The sequence below is a fragment of the Eumetopias jubatus genome, unplaced genomic scaffold (assembly GCF_037043125.1).
Source record: "Eumetopias jubatus isolate StellerSeaLion01/CBP00866 unplaced genomic scaffold, mEumJub1_p1.0 scaffold_5, whole genome shotgun sequence".
Taxonomy (NCBI): domain Eukaryota; kingdom Metazoa; phylum Chordata; class Mammalia; order Carnivora; family Otariidae; genus Eumetopias; species Eumetopias jubatus.
Window position 1 is genome coordinate 58,148,928 of NW_028274811.1, and position 24,016 is coordinate 58,172,943.

Sequence of the window (24,016 nt, forward strand, 5' to 3'; positions counted from 1 at the left end):
TAGAACCCATCCCAGAGCTTCACTTGGGTAGGGAACCAAGTTGTCAGTCCCGTGCAGCTGTTCTCAGCCAGTAGCACACGCCCCTATCCCCCTTGACCTGAAAGAGACCATAATAGCATGCTCCACCTGCCCAAGGTCATTCCCAGAAATCACACTCAGAAACCCAAACTGAGCTGATGGAGAACTGTGTCTGCCAAAGCAAACCTACGAGGTCTACAAAAAAGATGAGCCCAGTTACCCAGATGCACAGATACCAACATGAGGAGTCAAGGAAAAATCAGGTCAATATGAAACACCGAAGGAGACTAATAAAGCTCCAATAACTGACTTTAAAGAAATGGAGATCTGTGGATTGTCAAAGAATTCAGAATCATCCTCTGAAAGAAGTTGAGTAAAACTGCAAGAAAACCCAGACGACTAATGACATTAGGAAAACAGTTGCACGAACAAAATGAGAAGTTTGACAAGGAAATAGCCATCAAAAAAAAAAAGAAGAAGAAGAAGAAAGAAAAATCCTAGAATTGAAAAACACAAGAAATGAAGAATTCAGTAGAGGGTTTCAAAAGTAGACTTGACCCTGTAGAAGAAAGAATCCATCATCTGGAGGACAAGACAGAATATGGGAAATTACTCCATTACAGACGAGTAAAAAGAAAAAAATGAGGAAGAGTGAAGAAAGCCTATGGTGATCATGGGACACAATGGAAAAAAAATACCTATAATATTCTCATTATAGGTATTACGGAAGAAGAAAAAGAAGTAAAGAAAAAATATTTAAAGCAGTAATGGCTGAAAACTTCTGAACCTGGGGAGAGAAATGGACATCGTGATCCATGAGGCCCAGAGGACCCCATATACGTTGAACCCAAATCCATAATGCTACTTTGCTATCCTGGGTTTAAAAAAAAAAAAAAAATCCATGTCATAGACCACAGAGGAGCAGGAATTGCATGCATAATGTGGTGGTTTTGTGCTTCGGTATGCTTCAGTGTGGAAGTCGCCGTGCAAGGTAGAATATTAAAGGTAGCATCGCCGTTCACATGTGTAATGGGAACGAACATTTCTCTTTAGCAGGGTCACTTACTCTCCTGACAGTTTCGTCCGTCTCCTTTCTCAAAGGCTGGCATTTGGTTCTGAATGCTGTTCTTAGGTGCTGTGTCTTAATGAGAATGCCTAAGACAATGCGTCTGAGTTCTGGAACGGAGAATTGGAAAAGAAAAAGTGTCAAGCCATGTGGCTGAGACCAACTCTTACCCATCTGCTGAGAAATAATGTAAAATTATTCACAGGTTTCCTAGATGTTAGGTTAAATGTTGACCCCCACCCCAACAGTGTTCTTCACCTGTGAGGCAGGATCTCTGGGAGCTGAGAGAATGGCCTGACGCCCTGTAGGTTCTGTCAATGAGGAGTCACATGGATGCTGTTAACTGTCCTGGAATTCGCCTTTTAGTTCACTGGTCCTACCTCTGACTGGTTTAGAGATTGCTGTCTTGGCTGGAGAACCGAGATGACACATTTACTACCAGGAGAGACACCTGGCCCTCTTTGGGTGCAAATGCCACTAAGCAAATTGAGGAGGTAAAAATCCACTGTTTTCTTTTTATTTCTTTTGGAGCCTGTCAGTCACCTCTTGTAATGGCGGCTCTAGTAGGTTTCATTTGCCTTTGTCAGGATGTGCTGCTTTTTGCAGGCAGCCCCTTAGATAACACCCTTCCTGGGAGCATGAAAAATGGTACCTGTCTGGGACCACCCAGTAATCTTTAGCCCTGGGTCTGATCAAGGCTGTTTGCCAGCTAGGTCAGGGTGCCCCCAGAGAGCTTGAGCTCTTCTGTGAGAAGCACACTACACCTACTGAGCCTTTCCCTCCTGAGTTAACTGTGGCTCAGAATCCGCTCCAGCAGCTCTCCAGGTGGCTAGTCTCCTTTTTTGGGTAAAATCTTGTCTTTGGCAGCTTTCTCCCCAAGCACCCTTCCAAATATGCCCACTATTCTTGCCTTCCTTGAGGTTGTTTGTCATCTCTGGGCTGTTTTGATTGTATTAAATCATCTGCTGAAACTCAGCTCTGTGTTGCCAGCCGATTGGCCAGTGCAGCAGTCTGGGTCCGTGCATGGGGATCCAGGAACAAAATGTGCCATCCGATATTTCACAGCAGCTTCTTCTTGAAGCTTCGGTAGCTGTGTGTAAGCAGCCGACCGCACGGGGCTCAGTCTGCTGCGAGCCTTTTACAAACCAGTGTCTTACTTAGCAAAGGGCGATTGCAGCGGCATCTCTGTGAACCTTGGTTGTGCCCCTTTATCCATTGGTTGGGACACTTCCTCACCAGGTGTTCGTGGAGCACTTACTCTGAAATACAATGGGCCAGGCCTGCCAGGGCTACGGAGGTTGGACACAGCTTCCCCCTGGGGAGGCTTCCTCCAGAGGAGAAAGTGGAGTGCTAAAGACGGATTGTTGGTCAAGCTCCATTTGAGGGGATTTGCTTAATCCTCAACTACACTCGAGAGATTTAATATTTCGCCATTTTTGCAGAGGAGGAAACAGGCTCAAAACAAGTAAAGAGCTTGCCAGAGCTCCTAGTCATGACAAAGTGAAGATGGAACGGTGTGTTATTGAAGTCCACACTCCCTGTTGGGTCCAGTAAAGTAGTTCCCAGACTGTACCATGGAGCACTAGTGTTCCAAAATCTCGATAGGTGTTCCAGGAAAAAGACGTCTGGGGTCAAATCAGCTTGGGAAATGAGTGAGGACTCTGTTCTTACTCTTGCCACCCCAGCGATGCCCAGTGCATGCTAGCGGTATGGCACATGAGCAGAGCGAGCGCTCTGAGAAGGTCTGCCGTAAAGAAACAGCTTTAATGTCTGAATGCAGAGCCCAGGAATCCAGCAGAATGCCTGGTGATTCTTAGCATGTTGAAGTTTGAAGGCCACTACTTTGGATTCACTCGCAGTATTTCAGCGATACCAGTTAACTATAGCCTAGGCAATCCTCCAAGGAGAGGTAGTAGAGTCTGCCTTTGGACTACAAAAACCCACATTAAGTGTTGGCTGTGTACACCCCAGTGCTTCAGTGTTTTAGAAACAGTCACTTTTGGAAAGCTGTTGTTTGCTAAATACTACGGTGTTTAGTTCTTAGAGCTAAAGAAAAATAAAAACTAAGTAATTAGAAATGAAAGTGAAAATATAGTATGATTTTGTATACTGACTTTATATACTGTAATCAATATATTACATATATACATACATAAAGGCTTTGGAGCCTAAGGAAAATAAACCAAATGTAATGATATCTCTAGCTTTTGACATGATCAGTGACTTGAGGGCTTTTTTCCTTTATATTTTTCTGAATTTATACATTTTTTTTAAAGATTTTATTCATTTGAGACAGAATGAGCTGGGGCGGGGGAGGGGCAAACGGAGAGGGAAGCCTGACTCGGGGCTCGATCCCAGGACCCTGAGATCATGACCTGAGCCAAAGGCAGACGCTTAACTGACTGAGCCACCCAGGCATCCCCTGAATTTATACATCTTAAATTAATGTGTGTAACTTTTATAATTAAAAACAGACAACAAAAGTTAACTACTTGAGTTTGTGTCTTAAAAAAAGAAACCCGCCCAACTGTGTTTATTGCAACATTTTTGAAACTTATTTTTATCACAGATCCTTTTTAGTATCTTAGAAAGCATCCACTAACAATGCTCAGAGCTTGGCTACAGGCTGTTATATAATCTTCACCCATCCAGAAGTTGAGCCTGAACCTAACCATGTTTAGCTTCGCTTTGCAATAAAAAGAGAAAGTATTTCTCTTCTGTGTGTGTTCATGGCTTCCCCTCTTTGCTTATCCCTTACCAGCTCCCCCCTGGGATAGTGGGAGGCCAGAAGTATTCCCCAAGGGAGAAGCCATCCACACTAGGTGCATGGAAGAGTGTGTGTGTGTGTGTGTGTGTGTGTGTGTGTGTGTGAGTGTGAGTGAGTGAGTGAGAGTGAGGAGGAGGAGGAAGTCAGAAGATGAGGAAATAAGCAAAGACGGGTTTCTGCTCTTGAAAAGGGTCATTCATACCACGGCATACACTGAACACGTCCAGTGTTGGATTTAAAAGACTGAGCGCAATGTGAAGCAAACACGTTTCGGTAATTCACAAGGTTGGGGAGGTAGTCTGTGCCCTTGTGTGTTTATTTTCCTGTGAGTATTCTTAACGAAGTTTTTCCCCACCTTTTTCATCAAGGGAGTTAAATATACAGTAAAATCTGGTCTGTTGTTTCTCATACATTCAAACAAGTGTTTCAAACAGCTTGACTATTTTTTTTTCCATCTCAGCTCATTTCAACTTCTCAAGTTGTCTTATGTAACAGAGTTACCTGGGGTGGGAAAAACTAAGTTCATTTGACTCTTTAAGAAGTAATTGTATGTCTTACGTATTATTTTGTTTTCTTTTCAGAGATTTATGGAGGATAGCAGCATAATTGCTTGCTATAACGAACTGATTCAAATAGAACACGGGGAAGTTCGCTCTCAGTTCAAATTACGGTATGTAGCAAAATAAGGAGCGCGAGGTTAACAGGGTTGTACAGAAGTTTTTGTCATGAGGCCACTGTTCACAGGTTCCTAGCTGAATCCCAGGGGATTCTAAACTGTTAAGTAGGTAATGGTAGCTGGTAAACAGCAGATTCTAAACGGGGAGCCCTTTGCTTAAATGAAATAAATGAAAAATCATTTCTTGTTTTGACAATATTTTCCACTATTTGCAGCAGTTTTAAAATTAGATTTGAGGAAAAGTACTGTATAATTTTCATATACTTAAATTGAGGTTAAGAGTAGCCTTTGATGGGCGCCTGGGTGGCTCAGATGGTTAAGCGTCTGCCTTCGGCTCAGGTCATGATCCCAGGGTCCTGGGATCGAGTCCCGCATCGGGCTCCCTGCTCCTTGGGAGCTTGCTTCTCCCTCTCTCTCTCTCTCTCCCTCCCTCTGTCTCTCATGAATAAATAAATAAAATATTTTAAAAAAAAGAGTAGCCTTTGAGGATTACTTTCTATTTACTACTTTAACACTTATGAATGCCTGCTCAGGTTGTTATGAATAGGGGCAAACCAATGGGTATATTTATTATGCTAGCCGTAAGAACTGCTCTGGAACCATGATAGCAGTTTCATGAAGTCTGTGACTTCAGTATGCAAGGACGCATGTTCAAGAAATCTTACGTCTCTTTACAGGCATATAGTGCTTTAAAAGCAGGCTTTTCATGAAGCTCACCTCTGAGCTGGGATTGTCTGGCTGTTGGCGGGATGTTCTGCTTTGGGGACGTCTTGGGATATGAGGGCCCTAGGTCATCCCTGGTTTTGCACAGGCTCCACTCTACCACATTCCCAGACCCTGATTTCTTCAACCTGTCCCCCTCGAGTAGAGAGAGAAGGGCAGAGCAGAGGCTCTTGCCAACCTATAGCCTGGGCGGGGGGGGCGGGGGGGCGGGGGGGGGGTGGTGCGAGGGGCGCTGCAGTCCTTAGCAGCTCCACGCTGTCGGGTGCCAGAACGTCCTTGGCACGGCTTCTCTCTGGCCAACCCAGAGGTCATGATGGTTTCAGGCTCAGTGAAAAATAAGAGAGCATCTTAGTGTAATGAATATCCTTATCTTGATTACCTAATTTGCATTCAGAGAGGACAAAACCATTTATAAACTTAATTTCTTTCTGACATCCTTGGAAGTAAAATGGATTGACGTAAACCCACAAAGGCAGGTTTTGGGGAGTTTGCCCTGATTAGGGAAGTAACTTTTTGGTGGACAGAGAGCTTTAAGAGAGAGTGCTGGGAGGGGTGCCTGGATGGCTTCATCAGTTGAACTGTCTGCCTTCTGCTCAGATCATGATCTCAGGGTCCTGGGATTGAGCCCTGCATCAGGCTCCCTGCTCGGCGGGGAGTCTGCTTTTCCTTTGCCCTCTGCCCTTACCTCCCCTGCTTGTGCTCTCTCTTTCTCTCTCTCTCAAATAAATAAACAAAAATCTTAAAAAAAAAAACAGTATGGGGATAAATAGTCACTTTCTTAGGTGGGAAAGTATTTTTTTAAAAAGTCAAACTAGTGGAAATTCAGGTATTTTTAACAGTCTGTAGTGAGGAATATTGCTAAGGATTTTTGAATACATAAGTTTAAAGCCCTTGGTTTCTTTGTATCTTTGTATTTATCAGCTTCAGAGAACTTCGTAAAATTTTTTGAGAAAACTCATTGCCTTTACTTCAGCAATTTCTGATGGTTATTGTCACATTGTTTTTATTCCTTGGGGTCGCTACTGTTTTTCATTGGGGATAAAAAGATTGTACTTTTAGATGTCTTCAAAATAGAACTAGAAAAACAGGGGTTTCATTTTGTTTTAATTCTTCAGCTGTGTATTATCTACAACAGAAATGAACAGCAGTCCCCTTATTGCTTTGGTGGGTAATTCCCTCATTGCATTTTAAGTAACTGCATTTTGAGTTCTCTTCAGCAATCTGGCATGTGATGGCATGTGTAGGAAGTCAGAAGGCGCCTTGTCCACGCAGGGCAAAAGCAGGTCTGGCGATCTGAAATAAACCTTCTCAGCCAGCGTGGGGGTTAAAAGAAAGGGCTTCCTGTTATTGTGCTGATGAAATTTGCTTAGAGCCAGGGCACTGAACACTTATGAGGGTCTCATCAGCTTCAGAACTTGGCAAGTTTCTAAGTACATAGCACGACGAAGATCGTAGAACTTCTCAGCCCTCACTGACTGGAGCTGGTTGGAGAGGTCATAATGAAAAGGCTCAAGTTAGTAATAGAAATCAATGTGCGGTTGGTGAGTGGACTTGACCCAGGCAGGCAGTGGTGCCAGGAGGCTGGCTTTGCCCCGTGTGCAGATCCCTTTCCACTGCAGCTTCAGGTTGGCTGGTAAAGAGTCTCTCTTCCCAGTCACGGGCAGCCAGCATGAGAGCAGCCCCCACAGTGGGGAAAGGAAAGCAAGAGTTCTTCACAGAAAGCCAGAGAAGGACTAAGCAGTCAGTTTCTTCCATTGCTTTTTGGCTGGTTCTGCCTCAAGCATCTCTAACTTCCTTCCCTCTTTTGGAGAAGGGTATGTGGGCCTGGTTTGACTCTTCCTGCATAACCTCTCTGGGCCCCGCAGTCGGGGGGTGATGATCCATTCTGTCCCTAGCTCCTTCCGCATCCGAGGACATCTAAAGAACCCACCTGCATCTCAGAGTCAGGCAGGCCACTCTGTCACTTGCTGCAGATGGGGAAAATGAGGCTCTTTATTATACAATGCCAGAATAATTATAGTCTAATTATATAATACTTTTCTTTGCAATTCCTCCCCCAGCTGCAGCTAAATATGTGACATTACTAGCATTCTGCAGGGACAGGCCATACCGCAAGGACGATGTCAAATGTTGAAGGAAGAGACTTTTGTCCAGGTCTTGGTTTGTGGTAACGAAATTTAACCAAGACAAAAGAAGGATCATGTGCTCAAATACTGAATTTTAAAATTCCATGATAAAGAGCAACTTCTGAAGAGAAGAAATAAATCCTATGTCTATGTGCTGGTTGAATTACTCTATTAAAACGGCACCAATGATGAAATGGGGACTGTCTGGGGAAATATGGGGTAAATTATGACCACTTACCTCTACTAATGTTTTGTCTCTTTATCAGGAAAAGGGCTATGTTAACCAAAATGCAGATAAGATTTAGCTACTTACTGGGAATTTAAACTGATCGGTTGATTCTAACACAGGACCAGCTGTTATTTCATATCAGTTTGATATCTGTCAGCCAGGACGTAGACTTCAGTCATCAGGTTCAGTTTACTCCTGGTCTTAAGACCGTAGCAGTCCTCAGTTTCAGCAAGAATCTAAGTGTCTGAGGGACAAAACTTTGTATTCCATGGAATGCTTCCCTTCTCATTATCAGTAGACATTGTAGAGTGCCTTATCCTGGCATGGACCCTGGTGACAGGAATAATGCAACCCAAACATCCCAGCGCCGATATTGGGACAGAGGAAAACACTGAGAGCCGGGGAGACTCTCGACAGGATCACAGCTACCCAGTATGTTGGTGGCAGTGTGGGGTGGGGTCCAGGCATCCTGCCGTGTGGTCGGAGACACTCGGCGCCCCGTCACAGCGCGATGTTCTTTGTAGACGTCACCCCAGGGCCCCTGTAATACTTGCCGTGTCCAGTGGGACCTTCAAGGGCCCTTACAAAGGTGAGGGGTCGTGGCTCCATGGCCTGCACTTCATGGGTTTCCACATCGAGTTTACCTTCCTTTTGAGCTGTTTCCAGTTTTGCAACTTCTCAACCTGAAAGATACAAAAATAGATCCGAGGCACAGCTACATGGTTCCTGAGAACAGAAAATGAATACAGCTAAGGCTCTTCTGCATGAAGACTATAAATAATTAATACAAGCAATTAAATTCCCAAACTCTAGGAACATGATTTAAATTGATTACCTCATTTTGCCGCAGGTTTATTTAAATAGAACCATCAACCAAATTGGTTTGAAGCCTAGGTCTGAACAGTGCCGTGCAGCCTGTCACTGGGAGAGAACAGCCTGCTGGCCCTGCTCATGTTCTCCTCCCTCGACGGCTGATATGAATTTGTCTTGTTCCGTCGGGCATTACACTGAAGGTTTTATGCTTTGTGGATCATCACACAGTGAATATTGCATAGATAAATTTCGACAGTTGGAGCTAAGGTCTTACTTACATCAGGGCAGCTCTTGAATTGACAAAAACATTCGTAGGCTGGAGGACCTGTTTAGATGCTTAGGTGAGATGCACAGGCACATTCAGGAAATGGGCAGGAGAGGAATTTATCACTTGATAAAGTGTGTTATAGCTTAATTATCCGGCTCTCGAATGTAAGGATTAGTCCACACAGAGTGTGCGTTTCCACATGGGACCCCTGGAAGACAGGCTACCCTTTCCTGTGCTGCCGGGCTGGGTTCTGGACCCACGTGCCTGGAAAGTACTACTGATGGGACGAGCTCTTGCTTGCCTCTTCGTGAAAGGTCGTGTAGTAGTGACTTTGGTAAGAATTTTAAAACCTCTTTTATTCTTTTTCTAGTATTAAATGATCTTGTTTACAAATGCAGCAATGGTATTAAGACAGTCCATGGTTCAAGTTAGTTAGACTGAAGCTACTGAAATAAGGAAACCTGTTGTATCTATCAGGGATCTCAGAGGAGTTAGGCTTACCTTGTGCTCTGCTCAGCCCATCGTGATTACATATTTACCTGCCCACACTGGTACCTTCATCCCTGCAGCTACGGGAACCGTACCCTTCAATGGACTAAGATCTTCTACTCCTCATGCGGATTACGTTGCTAATATTGAATACAGTTTTTGATTAGATATTGCAGGGATACTCATGAGAAAAGATAGGTTATGATTCACTTTTCTTCTTACCACTGGCCTTTGAAAGGGTTAGAGAGTAAGGAAATACTGCCCTGGGAGCTCACAAATAGTACTAAGGACGATATGCTGAATTCTTATATTATCCGAAGCACTTTGAGGAACGCCTCGCATAAACTCTTTTGATTTTTACAGTAACCTGTAAGGTGGGTGTTGTTATTCTCATTTTGTAGATAAGGAAGCTGGGGGCCAGCAAGGATAAAAAGTTGCTCAGGGTCCCATAACTGGCAAAATACAGAAGCAGACTTAGTTTTTTCTGCCCTCTCCAGTAGTTTAAAACAGGATGGCAAAGTTAGATGCCTTTATGAGTGGAAAAAATGAATAACATCTTAAGATATGTTTTATAAGAAGCAGCATCAATCAAGTAAACCTGTATTTTTGTGTTTTTTTTTTTTGTAATGGGTAAGAAAGCCCTCACTGGGGTTCTTCAAACAGCCAGGACAAATACCAAAGCTCTAGTAACTAGCTACGTGCTTTCTGTGTTAGCTAGTAAATAACTTGCTGTATTTGGAGTTGCACTAGATTAGAAGGTACCTAAGATTCTAACCAAGAACCTAGAAGTTGAAATGATGTCGAATTTTCCACTCGGACAAGAAAGGTCACCAAGAAAAGTCCTACCTGGAGGGCTGTACGATTAACCAGGCAAGGGGAATTCTGCCACATCTGCCTTCCATCGTGCCAGTGGGTGGGGTTGAAAGCAAAGTTCCATATAAAGGCTTGTTTATCAGAGATGACGAAAGTAAGAAAGGAGGAAAAAATGTTTCTGTATCTGTTGCAAAAGGGCAGACGGAATCCCTCAGATTCAGTTTGGGCTTAATTGAGTTCTCCTAATTGTTGGGGTCTTGACTTTTCCATGACCACACTAGGAACAAAACAGAGCAGTGTTAACATGGACTCAGGAGACTTAGAAGATGGTCTCTTATAACTTGGTTCTCTTTTGTCAGTATTAAGGTTTCATTTGGCACCTAGGTGGTTCATTCCATGATACATGAAGAGTTGGCTGGATTATAGTTCTTTGTGTTTTAGTCACAGAAATATATGCTGTTGTTTATTCAAACTAACTAGTTTAGTTTGAAAGGCTAGGGTGTTTATTTTCCTTCCAAAAGGGCATGGTTTTAATGAATTTGGGGCAACTGTTCGCTTTGGTAAATTAACACATGAAATGCTAATCGTTTTATAGCTGCACTAAAGTCAATCTTTTGCAACTTTCAGGGCCTGTAATTCAGTGTTTACAGCATTAGACCACTGTCACGAAGCCATAGAAATTACAAGCGATGACCATGTGATTCAGGTATGGAGACACTTTTTATCTGGAGATGTCTCAATAGAACCTTTCAAGTTTGAGCCATCCTTTTTTCAAGGGACTTTGCAATAAGCCTTACATTTTTGTATATTTTCTTTGGAGAAAGGAGCATCAGAGTATGTAAAAAAAAAAAAAAAAACCCAACTGATGGACTTAGTTTAAGAAGTAGATAGCCAATAAGAATAAAAAATTAGTTAGATTAGAACCTGTGCTTTCTTTGACCAAGATAGGTGAAATTCTTTGACCATTTGTAAAGACAGCATTTACATGACACAGAAGTATGTCAGAATTATAGAGTAAATGCTTATAAGGGGGGGGTGCCTCTGGGAATGAAATATTTCAGAGGTACTCATTTATTTGCCTACAGTTGGTATTATAATCATAGAGCTGTCTTGTATGGTAAAGTTATCTTCTGAAGAAAATGGGTATAGTAGACAAACCTTTATTGCAGTAAAGTCATCTCACTATGTTTGTTGGAAGGTAAGACGTTTACACTTAAACAATATTCTGAAATGTAGACTTTACCACCAGTAGATACCGGCCTGCCTGCAGTTAGTTTGCATAATGGCACTGAGTTTACATCTGGAGCAATTCCGGTCATCAGCATAAAGCAAAGACAGTGCCCCATGACAGAGCCCCCACTCTACACAGACAAACCCTGCTCTCGTACCCAACCAGTAACATCAGCAGCCTGCCCTGCCTAGGCCCCGTCATAAACAGGTCCATAACGTTACCTCCTTTCCATTCAGTAACTCCGTGAAAGAGAGTGCCCCATAATACAGATGGGGAAACTGAGTCCCAGCAAGGTCAAGGAATTTACTCCAGGAAAGCCCCAGTAGTAAGTATTGGAACCAAAATATGTAGCCATGTCTTTCTGACTGCAGAGGCTGCCTTCCTGGTTCCCTGTTGGACTGTCTGTATAGAATTTTCTGGCTGTTCCATGAAGTGGGTCTGGAAGCTTCTTCATGTTGCTACCTGTTACTGCCCACCTGCACACACACAGGTCTGTATCCTGGACCGCAGAGAAACCAGACATGTTTGCTACCAACCAAGTACACATCTTGCATTCCCCTCACTTACATCCAGACAGGACCGATGAATTCCATTCATGAAACACATTTGCTTTGCACCCCCCTCTGAGAGTGGGCAGCCAGGCTATGATTCCCATAACGAGCGGAAGGGGCTCCCTGCTCTCGCTGCCTTCCCCGTTGGTAGTCTTAACTGATGACTCCTTGAACAGGGAGCAGAGCCCATCCATCTATAGTGAGCATTCTAAAGTGGTTAGAAACTCTGTATCTCTGGGGGAGGTACTCTGGTGGTGTCATCCCCTCCCCCCCCTTTACGGTGAATAGGAAGAAAGGGACTACCCTCTTTAAAATCTACTGGTGATCTAAAGCAAGGAGGAAGAAGTTGAATAGAGGATGTTCTGTGTAAGGGGAAGTAAAATGACATCTGGGTTATGGATTTCAAGAAGAGTCCTCCTGGACAGGATATTTCACAGACGTTCTTGCACCATACCAGAGTCCTTCTCAGGGCACGGCCCCTGAAGAGTGTGTGCCTAGGGGGTAGCACTTAACTTCAGGAACAATCTTTACCTATTCATCCCTCCATCTAAACTATTTACTTGATGACATTTACACGAAGCTGACCATGTGCCAGGCATAGTCCTCACTCAGCATTTTAGATATTCTTATTTATTTCTTAAAACCATTTTATGAACCAGGCACTACTGTTGCAGCCATTTTACAGATGAGGAAACTGAGAACCAGAGAAGACAAGTAACTTGCCCACAGTCATGGAGCTGGTAATTGGCAGAGCCAGGATTTGCGCTTGAGCGCATTGGCTCCAGAGTCAAGGTCCTAGAGGACCTGCTATGTTCTGAGGTTACAGCAACCCTAGCATGAGCAAAGGGCCCTGACTGCTACCTATGTTTTCAATTTAATAGCAAAGGTAGACTAAACAGGAAAATGTATGAGGATTTAGCCAACAAGGAAAACAGTACATATATCACGTATTTACTAAACAGCCCTGCTTATCCAGGGATAAATCCAAAGTAGGCTTGTCCTTGAGGATTTTTATGTCTAGTCGGGGAGAGAGATAAATAAAAACTGGGATTGGGCATGAGAAGTCACTGGAAGCCCGCACAGGAGAGAGTGGGAGCTTGTAGGAGTGGTACCAGCTCGGACTAGGCTGGGGGTCAAGGATGGCTTGCTAGAGGAGGGGAGGGACAAATCAGACTCGGCAAGGCATGGAGATGGGCAAGGGCATTGTAAGTGGAGAGCATGTGGGCAGAGGCCCTGAGGCGAGAGGCCGTGCTGCCCAGCCCCAGAAGGGTGGTGCCCCCCACACGTAGGTGATGGGAGAAGAAGACATGAAGACAATGTCACCACCCCTCCTCTTTTCTCACTCCTGCAAGGCTGCCTGCTAAGGCTCCAAAGCAACCTCCCAACCCCTCCAGCTCCTGGATTTCATGGCGTCAGTAAAGCTTTGTTCTCAAGGGACTAGCTCCCTGAGTGTCCCTGCATCACCGGGCTCCTTACTGCTGTCCTCGTAGTGGAGTGCAGAAGTGACTGTGATTATAGTTTGCAAGAATGTGTCTGAAGCAGCAGGTGGATGTGCATGATGCCCAAAGAAATCCATGACCTAGAGGCCATATGGTCGCATTTTCCCCATGTTGTTTCGTTCCCCTCATCCAGCCTCTCATCCGGTGATTATTCTTTGAGAAGAAATTGGAGGCTGGAGTTGGGAGCTGGGAGTCAGGCAAGGAAAGAGCTCTGAATTCCAGGGCCCCAGGCAGAATTTTGGAAAGAAACCTGTTAGTCTGCTGGCCTCGGAATGTGCTAAGGGGGCCTCGTCTCGCGCTCATGTGTGCCCAGCGCTGAAAGGGCTGCTTTCTGCCCAAACTGTTTAGATTTATTGTTCAGATGATCTGGGAAGTGGCCCCAAGCCATAGCGTTGGTTAGTAGATAGTGGCAGTTAGGAGGCATGAGAGATCAAATCTCAGCCTTGCAGAGGTGTAACTAAAATAAACCCACAACCTGTTGAACTAAGTAACTTTTGTTCTAACTCATTTTTATCTTTTGAGTTTTTTATTTCATAAAAAACTTCATTTCATTGAAGATGAATAAGGCCCACACGAAGCTGGCTCTGCTAGATGAGGGCTTCTTGCTCTTGGTCTGCTAAGGAATTTCTTCCAGTGTCCCAGAGGGAACCAGGGTGCTGGCATGCTGAAGGAAGGCACAGCTGCTCAGGGGTGAGGCAACTGCTCTGGGGAGCGTAGTGATGAGGAGCGGTTGGCACCCACATCAGAGAGTGCTCGCTCATCCGGGGAACTTCTTACTTGATAGTCCAGTGTGTCCCTCTGTGTGCCAGCAAGCACTCCTGGGGGCACACAGCACTACCCACACTGACCTATAACCACCTCCTGTTCACAGTACGTCAACCCAGCCTTTGAAAGGATGATGGGCTACCACAAAGGCGAGCTGCTGGGGAAAGAGCTCGCTGATCTGCCCAAAAGTGATAAGAACCGGGCCGACCTTCTCGACACCATCAACACCTGCATCAAGAAGGGCAAGGTCAGTGAAAGAGATCTGTAAACCCCTCCCCGATGCTCCCCCCCCCCCCCCGCCCCGCAAGCTCTATGTCATGTCTTTAGGATTAGCTCCTTTCCTAACAGGATAAATAAGTGAACGATCTCTTGTATTTGCAAAATGAGTCAATTGCTGGGTTAATTTTGGATACCAAATGAATGTGCTCCTTACAATGCTGTGGAATCTGATGAGTTTGCAACAGGAGAGTTTATCCTTGGGGTGAAGATATCCCACCCGTCATTGCTGCAGTCTCATTCCTGGCTCTGAGCAGAGCTCCCCCATATAGCTGTCGTGTTGTTAGTGTGCCCAGTGTTAGGGGGGACTCGAAGTTTGTGATACCAGTATTTACATGTGGGCCCAGTTCTTGGTCAGTTTTCCTCTCTCTGTTCCCTGTCCGCACCACAGCTGGGTAGAGACCTACGGCTCGCTTCTCCCTGTCATGTCCATTTGTCCAGCAGCTGAAGGCAGGGCTGTGAGTGCAACAGGCTCCTTTCCTCAAGCCCTCCCCTGCAGAGGAAGGATGTGGCTCCTGCAGTGCGTGCTCCCTGTGCGTTTTCTTTTAGGCACTCAGAATGCTTGCTCATACCACTTCTTTCATCTTGCTTTCTCTGATGTGAAGTAGTTAGATAAGCACTATATTATTTTCATTAGGGACCACTTTTTACGAATCAAATAAGTTTGGGTTTATATGATAGGCAACATCAATTTCTTAAAAATAGGGACAGCAAGCCTGAAATGGAATCAGGACATTATCAAGTACTCTTAAAAAAAAAAAAAAAATTGGCCAGGAAGGTACTACCATGCACCTGGCGACCCCAGTATGCACACCAGCGAGCCGCTCTTGGGAGGGGGCGCCAAGAAAAGGCTGTCGAGAAAATCCGGTTCTCGTTTTTTCCCTCCCTCCCAGAACTGGTGGAGGTGCCACGGGACCTCTCCCTCTTGAGGGCATAGGCTCTTCATCCCAGCAGGCTCCCCAGGGTCCAGAGGCAGCCAGAATGTTCATACTCCTCTTTGCTTGATCCATGGAAACTGCCAGGAGCCAGACTAATGCCAGAGAAGTCTTGGTAGGATGCCCCATAGGAGAGTAGGGGAGGACAGGTTTCAAGGAGAATTGAGAGACAAGAATTTAGAACCACATTCTCCACTTCCTCATGCGGGCAAATTGGACTCTCTGAGTCTCGGCTTACCTGTCTATAAACTAAGGATGAGATTATCGAGCTCAGAGGTTGCTGTGCAGATTTTAGGGAAGACCCTGTAAGAATCCCTTGACTTGGGGCTGCTACATCCACAGACTGAGCATGGCAACTCCACTACTCATCAACTGTCCTTGGACCCTGGGAAGGCCAGCCTGGAGGTGGACACGTTGGTCTTTGGGGACTTTGTGCATGGTGACCGCAGTCTTGGGTAGTAAGCATCACAATGGGTACAGTGATAGAGCAGTATTTAGTGGAATGGTATTGCTCAGCTTGACGAGACCCTCTCTAGAAGCAGCCATAAGCTTCGATGGGAGGATTTTAAGAGCTCTCTTTGTCTATGTAGGAGTGGCAGGGGGTTTACTATGCGAGACGGAAATCCGGGGACAGCATCCAACAGCACGTGAAGATCACCCCGGTGATTGGCCAAGGAGGGTGAGAGTGAACTTCTTGATCTCTTTTAGTTGAAGGGCTCCTGTGGGCACTGGGTTTGCATATTGAAATGCCGGTGTAAGCACTAGGCCCCCAAATACGGTGGGTTGGGCCTGTGCATAGCATATACCGTGGACGATTCCACATGGTTGGCAACAGCCCCCAGACGTGGCTTTCCCTCCCCCTCTCTGCTCCTATTGATGGGCTTTACAAAGCATCTCCCCAGCTGCCCACCTTCACCTGATCCTCTGTGGTTCCATTATCCCCACTACCCCCTGAAGGAGCTGTGTTTAGGCCTTCCCCTGTCAAAATAACAACAAAACAACAGGGCTCGCTGGCCTCAGCCCTGCCCTGGGAGCCAGGCTTCTCTCCTTGAGGCACTGGCTCTGTAGTGGTTCTCTCCGGGCTGGCTCTGGGCTTGTTCCCCAAGGCAGAGAGAGCCCTGGAGGTCATGGTTATGTAGAGAAAGGTGTGTTTGACTGGAACCTGAGGTGATCTGATTTCATTTAATCTCAGATTATCAGAGAAGACTGTTCAAGAAGGTAAATACGTAATCTCTTTTCCTTCTCCCAGTTCAATTTTGTGAGAGGGTTTACAAAGGCAAAGAGGATCCCCAAACAGTATGTCACTGAGGAGCCTTTAGTAAACTGGCTTGAAGGTCAACACTAGCTTCATAGCACAGTTTACAGCGGACACATGCTGTCCTGTGATGTTTTGGAAGAAGAGGTATGAGTTTTTCAGGCCAGTAACCGGAAGTGGAAAGTCCTGCCTGTGACTTTTAGGACTACCTGAGTTCCTTCCAGATTGTTGGGTGGTTAGAAAACAAAACATTCTGTAAAGTGAGCAAAATGCCTGGAAGTCATTTCCTCTCCCATTTTACTTGTTTGGTAAGTTTTGAAATTGTTACCCCTCGGTTCAGAGACCACTGTCTTGTATTTCCTGGCATTTAGCTTCCCTCTGGATGGTGGGGCCCTGGCAGTCCTGACAAGGGTTATGAGCACAGAGAGAGGCCTCCAGGCCCCCTTGGCATGGCCATTTCCACCAGCGGTCCGCGCTCAGAGGCCATGATGGCTGTCACATTGGTGGTATTATCATCCTTAGACCGTCTTTTCAGAAAACTTGAGTTAAAATGGACTGTGTGTGTGTGTGTGTGTGTGTGTGTGTGTGTGTGTGTGTGTATCCAGAATTCTTAGGTAACCAAGGCAGAAGAGACCCTATTGCTTGGAATTTCTGTCAGAATGAGTTTTTCTGATCTTTCTGATTTTACAGATTAAGAGAGTTCTTTTGTCTAGACACAGTGCTATTTTCCCCCAGTTGTAGGCAGTGTACTATTAGGAAATTCTTTTGAAAAGTAGATAAATCTCTCCTCTTCCCAATTTTAGTGAAGCTCATTACAGAATAACTGGTATTTTCTATGCTCTCTTCAGGGTCTTCTAGAGAAGGTTGAATCAAAGGAAGAGAGACAGAGAGGAGCTTCTTTCCTATTCCCATAAAATCTCACATAGCCCCCTGGAATTCCTGGTTCCACTGTCAGTAGAAAAATCTACCTTGAACTGATTTTTATGCCGGGCTGAGGCAGCCATAGTCTCTTTTGGTCTCTCTTGTGGTCATGAGCTAGACTATAGGCTGTTTGGGGATTCTGTCCATAACCTTGAATTAAGATGAGTTTTCTCTGCCTGAAAACTGGTATCATTGTGATGACCGTGCTGTGAAAGAATATGGAATATTAATGTAAACACAGCAACCATGTAATTTGGTCATTGTCCAAATGAGTCTTCTGCTTTTTATATCAGCTGTAAAATTATTAGTGTCAGTGGAATTAAAACCAATTTTGTCTGGAGTAGCATTTCATCCTATCACTGAAGATACCTAGGAGACAAGCTTCAGGAATCTGTTGCAAGATGAAATACCCATTAGGAAAGTGCTTCTGAGCCAAATGTGACTAAAAGGGAAGCCTGGTTTCTGAAGGCATGTGTGGGCTCTGTATGAAAAATGGGTTTTCCGTAGACTACGTTTTGTTTGAAACTTAAATCTGCCCAAGAATGGACCCTGGGGTTTTGCTTTAAGAAATTCTGTTAATGTTTTCATTTGCTGATTTGTTGAATCATCTCCTGTCTGACTCACTAATAACTGATCATTTATGTTATTAGGAAAATTAGGCATTTTGTCTCCCTCAAGAAACTGTGTTGTACCACTGACAATAATAAGCAGGTATGGTATTCAGTTTCCTTCCTTCGCTTTGTCAGCTTGACCATGCGTTACGTTCTCATCACTGTTTTCTGCTTGTCTTTCTCCATAGCTTACTGTAGTTGTCAGTTTAGGAGGTTTATGGCAAAATTAGACTCCTTTAACAAATAGTTAAAAAAATGTCCTGCCAGCTTCTGCTTTATTAGTAATACACATCAGTTATGATTTAGCTTGTGGCCATGCAACTAAAGACTAATACAATAGAGCATAAAATTCTTCTTCCAAATAAAAACCGTTTTATTTTTTCTATCTTACTTTCTTAAATGAATGAAAAGCATATATGTATTTGAGCATTTCACTCCTACAAATTCTTATCAAAAACAATCGTTCCAAATTAGTAAAAGTTAGTACTATGAGCACTATTTGTTTTTACCATTTACATCATGTAGAACAACACATTAGAATCTTGTTTTCAGAGTAACAGAATTTTAATAAGTTGCTATGTTGAAGAACATTTAAAGATAGTTTTATCAGAGAGAGCAATGCTGATAGTGGTATATTTTCTTTTTTAATTATACTTCTAATACTGGATTATGAGTATTTTCATGCTTTAAAGTTTATTGGTTAAAAGGTGCTGAAGTAATTACTAGTGATCTATGTTTGAAAACACAAGTACGACCTTTGATATATATGGAGATTTTAAAAGAAGGGATAATATCTTAAAAGGATATGAAGGTCTTTGGGGCATAATACATTTTAAGGGAGCATGTTGGGGAGTTGGAGAGTGTGGGATTAGATGGTGGAGGCTGGCCAGGCAAGGAGAGGAACTGCTGAGTGATAGGACCAGTGGACACCTGGGTTCCCCCACCTTGAGTAGGCAGCTGCCAGAGGGGAGGCGGGCCTGGGTGCCGTGAGGCCATGCAGGACGTTCAGCTGGTGTCTCAGTCCATCGAAGGTACCCACACCTCATCCTTTTTTTTTAAATAATGATTCAGTACTTGTATATATTGCAAAATGATCACTACGATAAGTCAAGTTAACATGCATCACTAGACATGATTATAAAATTTTTTTCTTATAATGAGATCTTCTTTTGAGACCTATTCTCTTAGCAACTTTCACCCCAATTTACATTAGTGTTAACGAGTCACTGTGCTGTACATTATATCCCCATGACTTACTTGTTTTATAAGTGGAAATCTGTACTTTTGACCCCCTTCACCCATTTCCCTCCCCACCCCTCTGCCCCCACCCCACCTCTTGCAACCAACCTGTTCTCTGCATCTATATGATTGGTTTTTTGTTTCTGGTTTCGGTTGTACATGTAAGTGATACCATATAGTATTTGTCTTCCTTCATCTATCTTACTTCACTTAGCATAATGACCTCAAGGTCCATCCATGTTGTCGCAAATAGCAAGACTTCCTCCTTTCTCATGGCTGAATAATGCTCCATTGTATATATTTTCCACATTTTCTTTGTCCATTCATCCATCAGTGGACACTTAGGTTGTTTCTGGGTCTTGGCTGTTGTAAACTATGCTGCCACGAACCTAGGAATGTGTATATCTTCTTGAGTTAGTGTTTTCCTTTCCTTTGATTAAATGTCCAGGAGTAAATTGCTAGAATATATGGTAATTCCATTTTAAATTTTTTGAGGAACCTGCACAGTGCTGTGCCAGTATATATTCCCACCAACAGTGCATGAGGGTTCCCTTTTCTCTGTATCTTAGCCAACACTTGTCATTTCATATCTTTTTGATACCAGCCATTCTAACAGAGGTGAGTTGATACCTCATTGTGATACTGATTTGCATTGTCCTGATGACTAGTGATGTTGAGCCTTTTTGCATGTACCTGTTGGCCATCTTTATGTCTTCTTTGAAAAAATGTCTATTTAGATCTTCTGCCAATTTTTAAGTCAGATTTTTTTTTTTGTTTTGCTGTTGAGTTGTATGAGTTCTTTATATATTTTGGATATTAACCCCTAACCTGATATGATTTGCAAGTATTTTTTCCCATTTGGTAAGTTGCCTTTTTATTTTGTTGATAGTCTCCATTGCTGTGCAGAAGCTTTTTAGTTTGATGGTAGTCTCAATTATTTATTTTTCTTTTGTTGCATTTGCTTTTGGTGTCATACCTGAAAAATCATAGCCAAGACTGATGTCAAAGAGCTTAGTGCCTGTGTTTCCTTCTAGGCGTTTTATTGTTTCAGATAATATATGTGTTCAAATATTTCATCCATTTTGAGTTGATTTTTTTCTGTATGGTCTAAGATAATGGCCCAGCTTTCATTCTTTTGCATGTGGCAGTTAGGTTTTCCCAGTACCGTTTATTGAACAGATTATACCTTCCCCATTGTATATTGTCGGCTTGTCATAAATTAATTGACCACATATATGTGGGTTTATTTCTGGGCTCTCTATTCTGTTCCGTTGATCTATGTGTCTGTTTTTATGCCAACACCTTACCGTTGGGATTACTGTAGTTTTGTGATGTAGCTTGAAATCAGGGAGCATGATGCCTCCAGCTTTGTTCTTCTTTCTCAGGATTGATTTGGCTATTCACAGTATTCTAGAACAGCAAAGGGAAACGTGCTTTTTCTTAAGATTTAGTCCAACATAAAATGCCTCTTTTCAACACTGAGAATTTCGTCGAGAATCAGGAAGCTTTCACTTAATATCGTCGTCACATAGAAAGGCAAGTCCTCGGGGACCTCTGGGAAAGGAAGGGACTTGACTTTCATAGAAAAACAAATTCTCCCGGCAGCAAAGTTGACACATTCCAGGAGGAAGGATGAGGTCTACGTGGGAGGTGACATGGGTAGAGGGAGAGGTGTAGGGCATCTTGATGGCTCTTTAGAGACGAGCTACTGAACCCAAGCAGTGCAAGTCAACCTGTGACGGGTGGTGAGGCTGCTGTACAGTATGCAGGCCCACTTGGGCTCATTCATGCTCATGCCAGGAGTGAGCCAAGTACAGTTCACGTCCAAAATCAAGCACAGCATTCCCCTACCAACCTAGGCTTGCTCCTCCTCCTTCCTCTCTTTATCGGTCAGTTGGACCCCCAGTTTCCTTGTCACCAGTCTCCCTGCAACCACGTGTGCCCCAATTCTACCCATCCTTTGTGGTCCCTCCCAAGCAGTGTCGAGTGCCATCCCCATCCTCCAACCCCCAAGTACCTTCTTTGCTGGGTATCACTCCCACCGTTACCACGGCCATTCGTGTGCCTAACTGCCCTCTCCTCTCTGGTGGGGTCACCAGCCTGTGCTTGTCTCAGTGAGCCCATCCTGCCTGGGGCAGCGTAGGTCCTGCAGCTGTGGGTCAGCTTGAATGGAATTGCACGTCAAGGTCCCGGCTTCCTGCCCCCTTCAAACCCTTCCTGCTTCATGGAGAAAGGAGGCAATCCCTTAGTACAGGACTTAGGGATGCAGCATCACAGGGCCACCTCTTTTCTGATGCTCTAAATAGAAACGTCTTTATTGCTGTGAATTAGCTGCTGTTCTGAGAAGAGTGGAAACGCAGAGCTCAGATACCTGAGCCATTGACGTCACCTAATGGTGCTGCACAGGCCCGGACAGACACTTAGATTTTCCAGTAACAAAGAATTTTCATGTCTCTGGCTAGCCACAGTGTTTTTCCTCCTCATCTAAGGAGGCTGAAGTGAACGGTGATGGGTCTGTGACGGGAAGGGCTCCCCAGAGGGTGGGAGCAGCCTGTCTGAAGGCGGTTCTGGCCGCACTGCTTTCTGGGGTTTAGCCTTGACGTCAAGATCCGCCCATGGGTTTGCATTTTAACAAGGAATGAAATTGTAAGCCAGGGTGCTATCTTCTGGTAGTGCCTGTCATCAGCAAAAATCCCTTTTCCTGGGTGAACCTTGTAGCTTTTTGCCAAGGGGCTGGAAGTGCTCAGGGAGGTTTGGTGGCTGTAAACACCATCTTCCACCACACACACTTGCTCCCCAAATATGCCAGGGATGGTCTCTGCCCTAGAAGCCATGGGGGTCATGGACAGATCAACAGGATACATTTCTAGAGCATGGTGCAGGGGAGGTAGGAACCGAGAGCAGGAGGAGCACAGAACACAGGACCAAAGGAGACTGACTAGAATTTTTTTAGGTGTCATCTAGGACAAGGGGCAACAAATGATAGCCTCCAGGCCGAATGTGGTCGGTTTTGTATGTAAAGCTTTATTGGAATAGAGCCACACTTTGTGATGTCATGGTCCCTTTCCTACTTCAGCAGCAGAGAAGTTACTGCAGATACTATGTGGCTCACAAAGCCTAAGATGTTTACTCTCTGGCCCTTCACAGAAAAAGTTTGCCAACCCCATTTCAAGAGGATAATTTTCTTTTTGGACTACCCACTTTGCTAGGCCCGGGACAGTCCATCTGGCACCCCAGAAATGGCCCCCTCCGTGCACACACACACTTCTTTTGGCCCTTTGTTCGTGCCACCCCTGTACCCTGGTGCAGAGCCTGTCTCAGCCCCTTTAGACCCATAAGACATGAGGACCTGTACCCTTCAGGCTTTTGCCTTTTCGTGAGGTCTAAATCCAAATCCAAATGCATGACTCAAAGTGGAATTTCAGGGACCTGCTACCATGGTCCAGGAGTCAGGCTTTTACTGGGAAAGGAGACTTCTAGATCCTGACTCCACACCAGCTTCTCCTAAGCTGGCCTGGTCAAAGCAGAGGGGCCTCCCCACTGGCGTCCCTACAGTGCCCACCCTTAGTGCATCCCCCATTCTCGCTTTTTCCTCCAGGCCTCGGGCATGGGAATATGGAGAGCACCGCTCTCCCAAAAGCCAGCATGCCAGGCGCAGGTGTGGAGCCTGGGCAGAGAGTACAGGAAGCCAGTGGGCAAGAGGGCGGTGGTGCAGTGTTGTGTGCTTAGGTCGGCTCCCCTGGGCCCTCTTCTCATGGATGGATGACTCCCGGGCCATGGAGAAGCCCCAGATTGGTGCAGAGGTTGCCTGTCCAGTAAGAGGAAGTCGTTAGCTTTTGTGAAGTCAGGGAGCACAGGCACCCAGTGAAGAGCTCCAGAAAATATTCCCTGTCACTCTGCGGTAGAGCAGGGGAGGGGCCGTGACCCAGCTCAGCAGAGGCCTGTGGCTTTCTGGCTAATCGAGCTTCCAAGACAAAGACAGAGAGCAATCTGACCTGCCTTTTGCACAGGACTTTCCAGATCCGGGGTGGGGAGAGGGGAGAGAAGTACCTGATTTTGGAATTCCACTGACAACCTCTACATTCTCATTTAAGGGAAGAAAAGTTGTTTCAGCAATGAGAAACCCAGGAAGGACCTAATCTCTGAAAGAAGAATAGCTATTGAACTTGACTAAGTTAAGCTTAATGGAAAAACTTGTTTCTTCCATTGCAGACCAATGGGAGCATTGTCATAGCCTAACATCAGTCTGGGGACGGATGTTTGGGGGTCATTGCTTTGTTTTTTTAAAATACTGATTTATTTATGCGAGAGAGGGTAGTGGTGAGGGAGAGAAAAAGCAGACTCCGCGCTAAGTGCGCCCAATACGGACTTGATGCAGGGCTCGACATCAACCCTGAGATCATGACCTGAGCGGAAATCAAGAGTTGGATGCTTAACCGACTGAGCCACTCAGGCGCCCCTGAGGGTCATTGCTTTAAAAACACGTTCACCTATGTAACTTGTTTGAGAATAGTAGGAGCAGCAATGGGAGCGGAATTGTCCAAGTTTGCTATGATGGAAACTTGCTTTGAGATCAATTTGGGGGGGTTCATTCATATTTTTATAGTCTGCTAATATTTAATCTTGACATTGTAAAGATTAGGAGAAAAAATAGAACTTTACTACAGTAATAATGCCCATGACTAAGCCTGTCAGAGGTGCCTAAAACAAGATACAAAGGGTATAGAGTGGCAGGGAGTAAGAAG

The 24,016-nt window shown here is 44.7% G+C and overlaps 1 protein-coding gene across 3 annotated transcripts in view; it reads left to right on the plus strand.

Annotated features, from left to right (window-relative positions):
- The window catches only part of PDE8B (phosphodiesterase 8B), a 212,045-nt gene that overhangs the window by 134,462 nt on the left and 53,567 nt on the right, over positions 1-24,016 (plus strand). For 2 of the 3 annotated variants that reach the window (XM_028114580.2, XM_028114581.2), the window contains exons 6-10: positions 4,433-4,521; positions 10,616-10,694; positions 14,141-14,281; positions 15,836-15,924; positions 18,072-18,132. In XM_028114580.2, coding sequence (XP_027970381.1) covers positions 4,433-4,521; positions 10,616-10,694; positions 14,141-14,281; positions 15,836-15,924; positions 18,072-18,132 — 459 coding nt within the window. The remainder of the gene's footprint in view (positions 1-4,432; positions 4,522-10,615; positions 10,695-14,140; positions 14,282-15,835; positions 15,925-18,071; positions 18,133-24,016) is intronic. The other variant, XM_088023357.1, reaches the window with a different exon arrangement.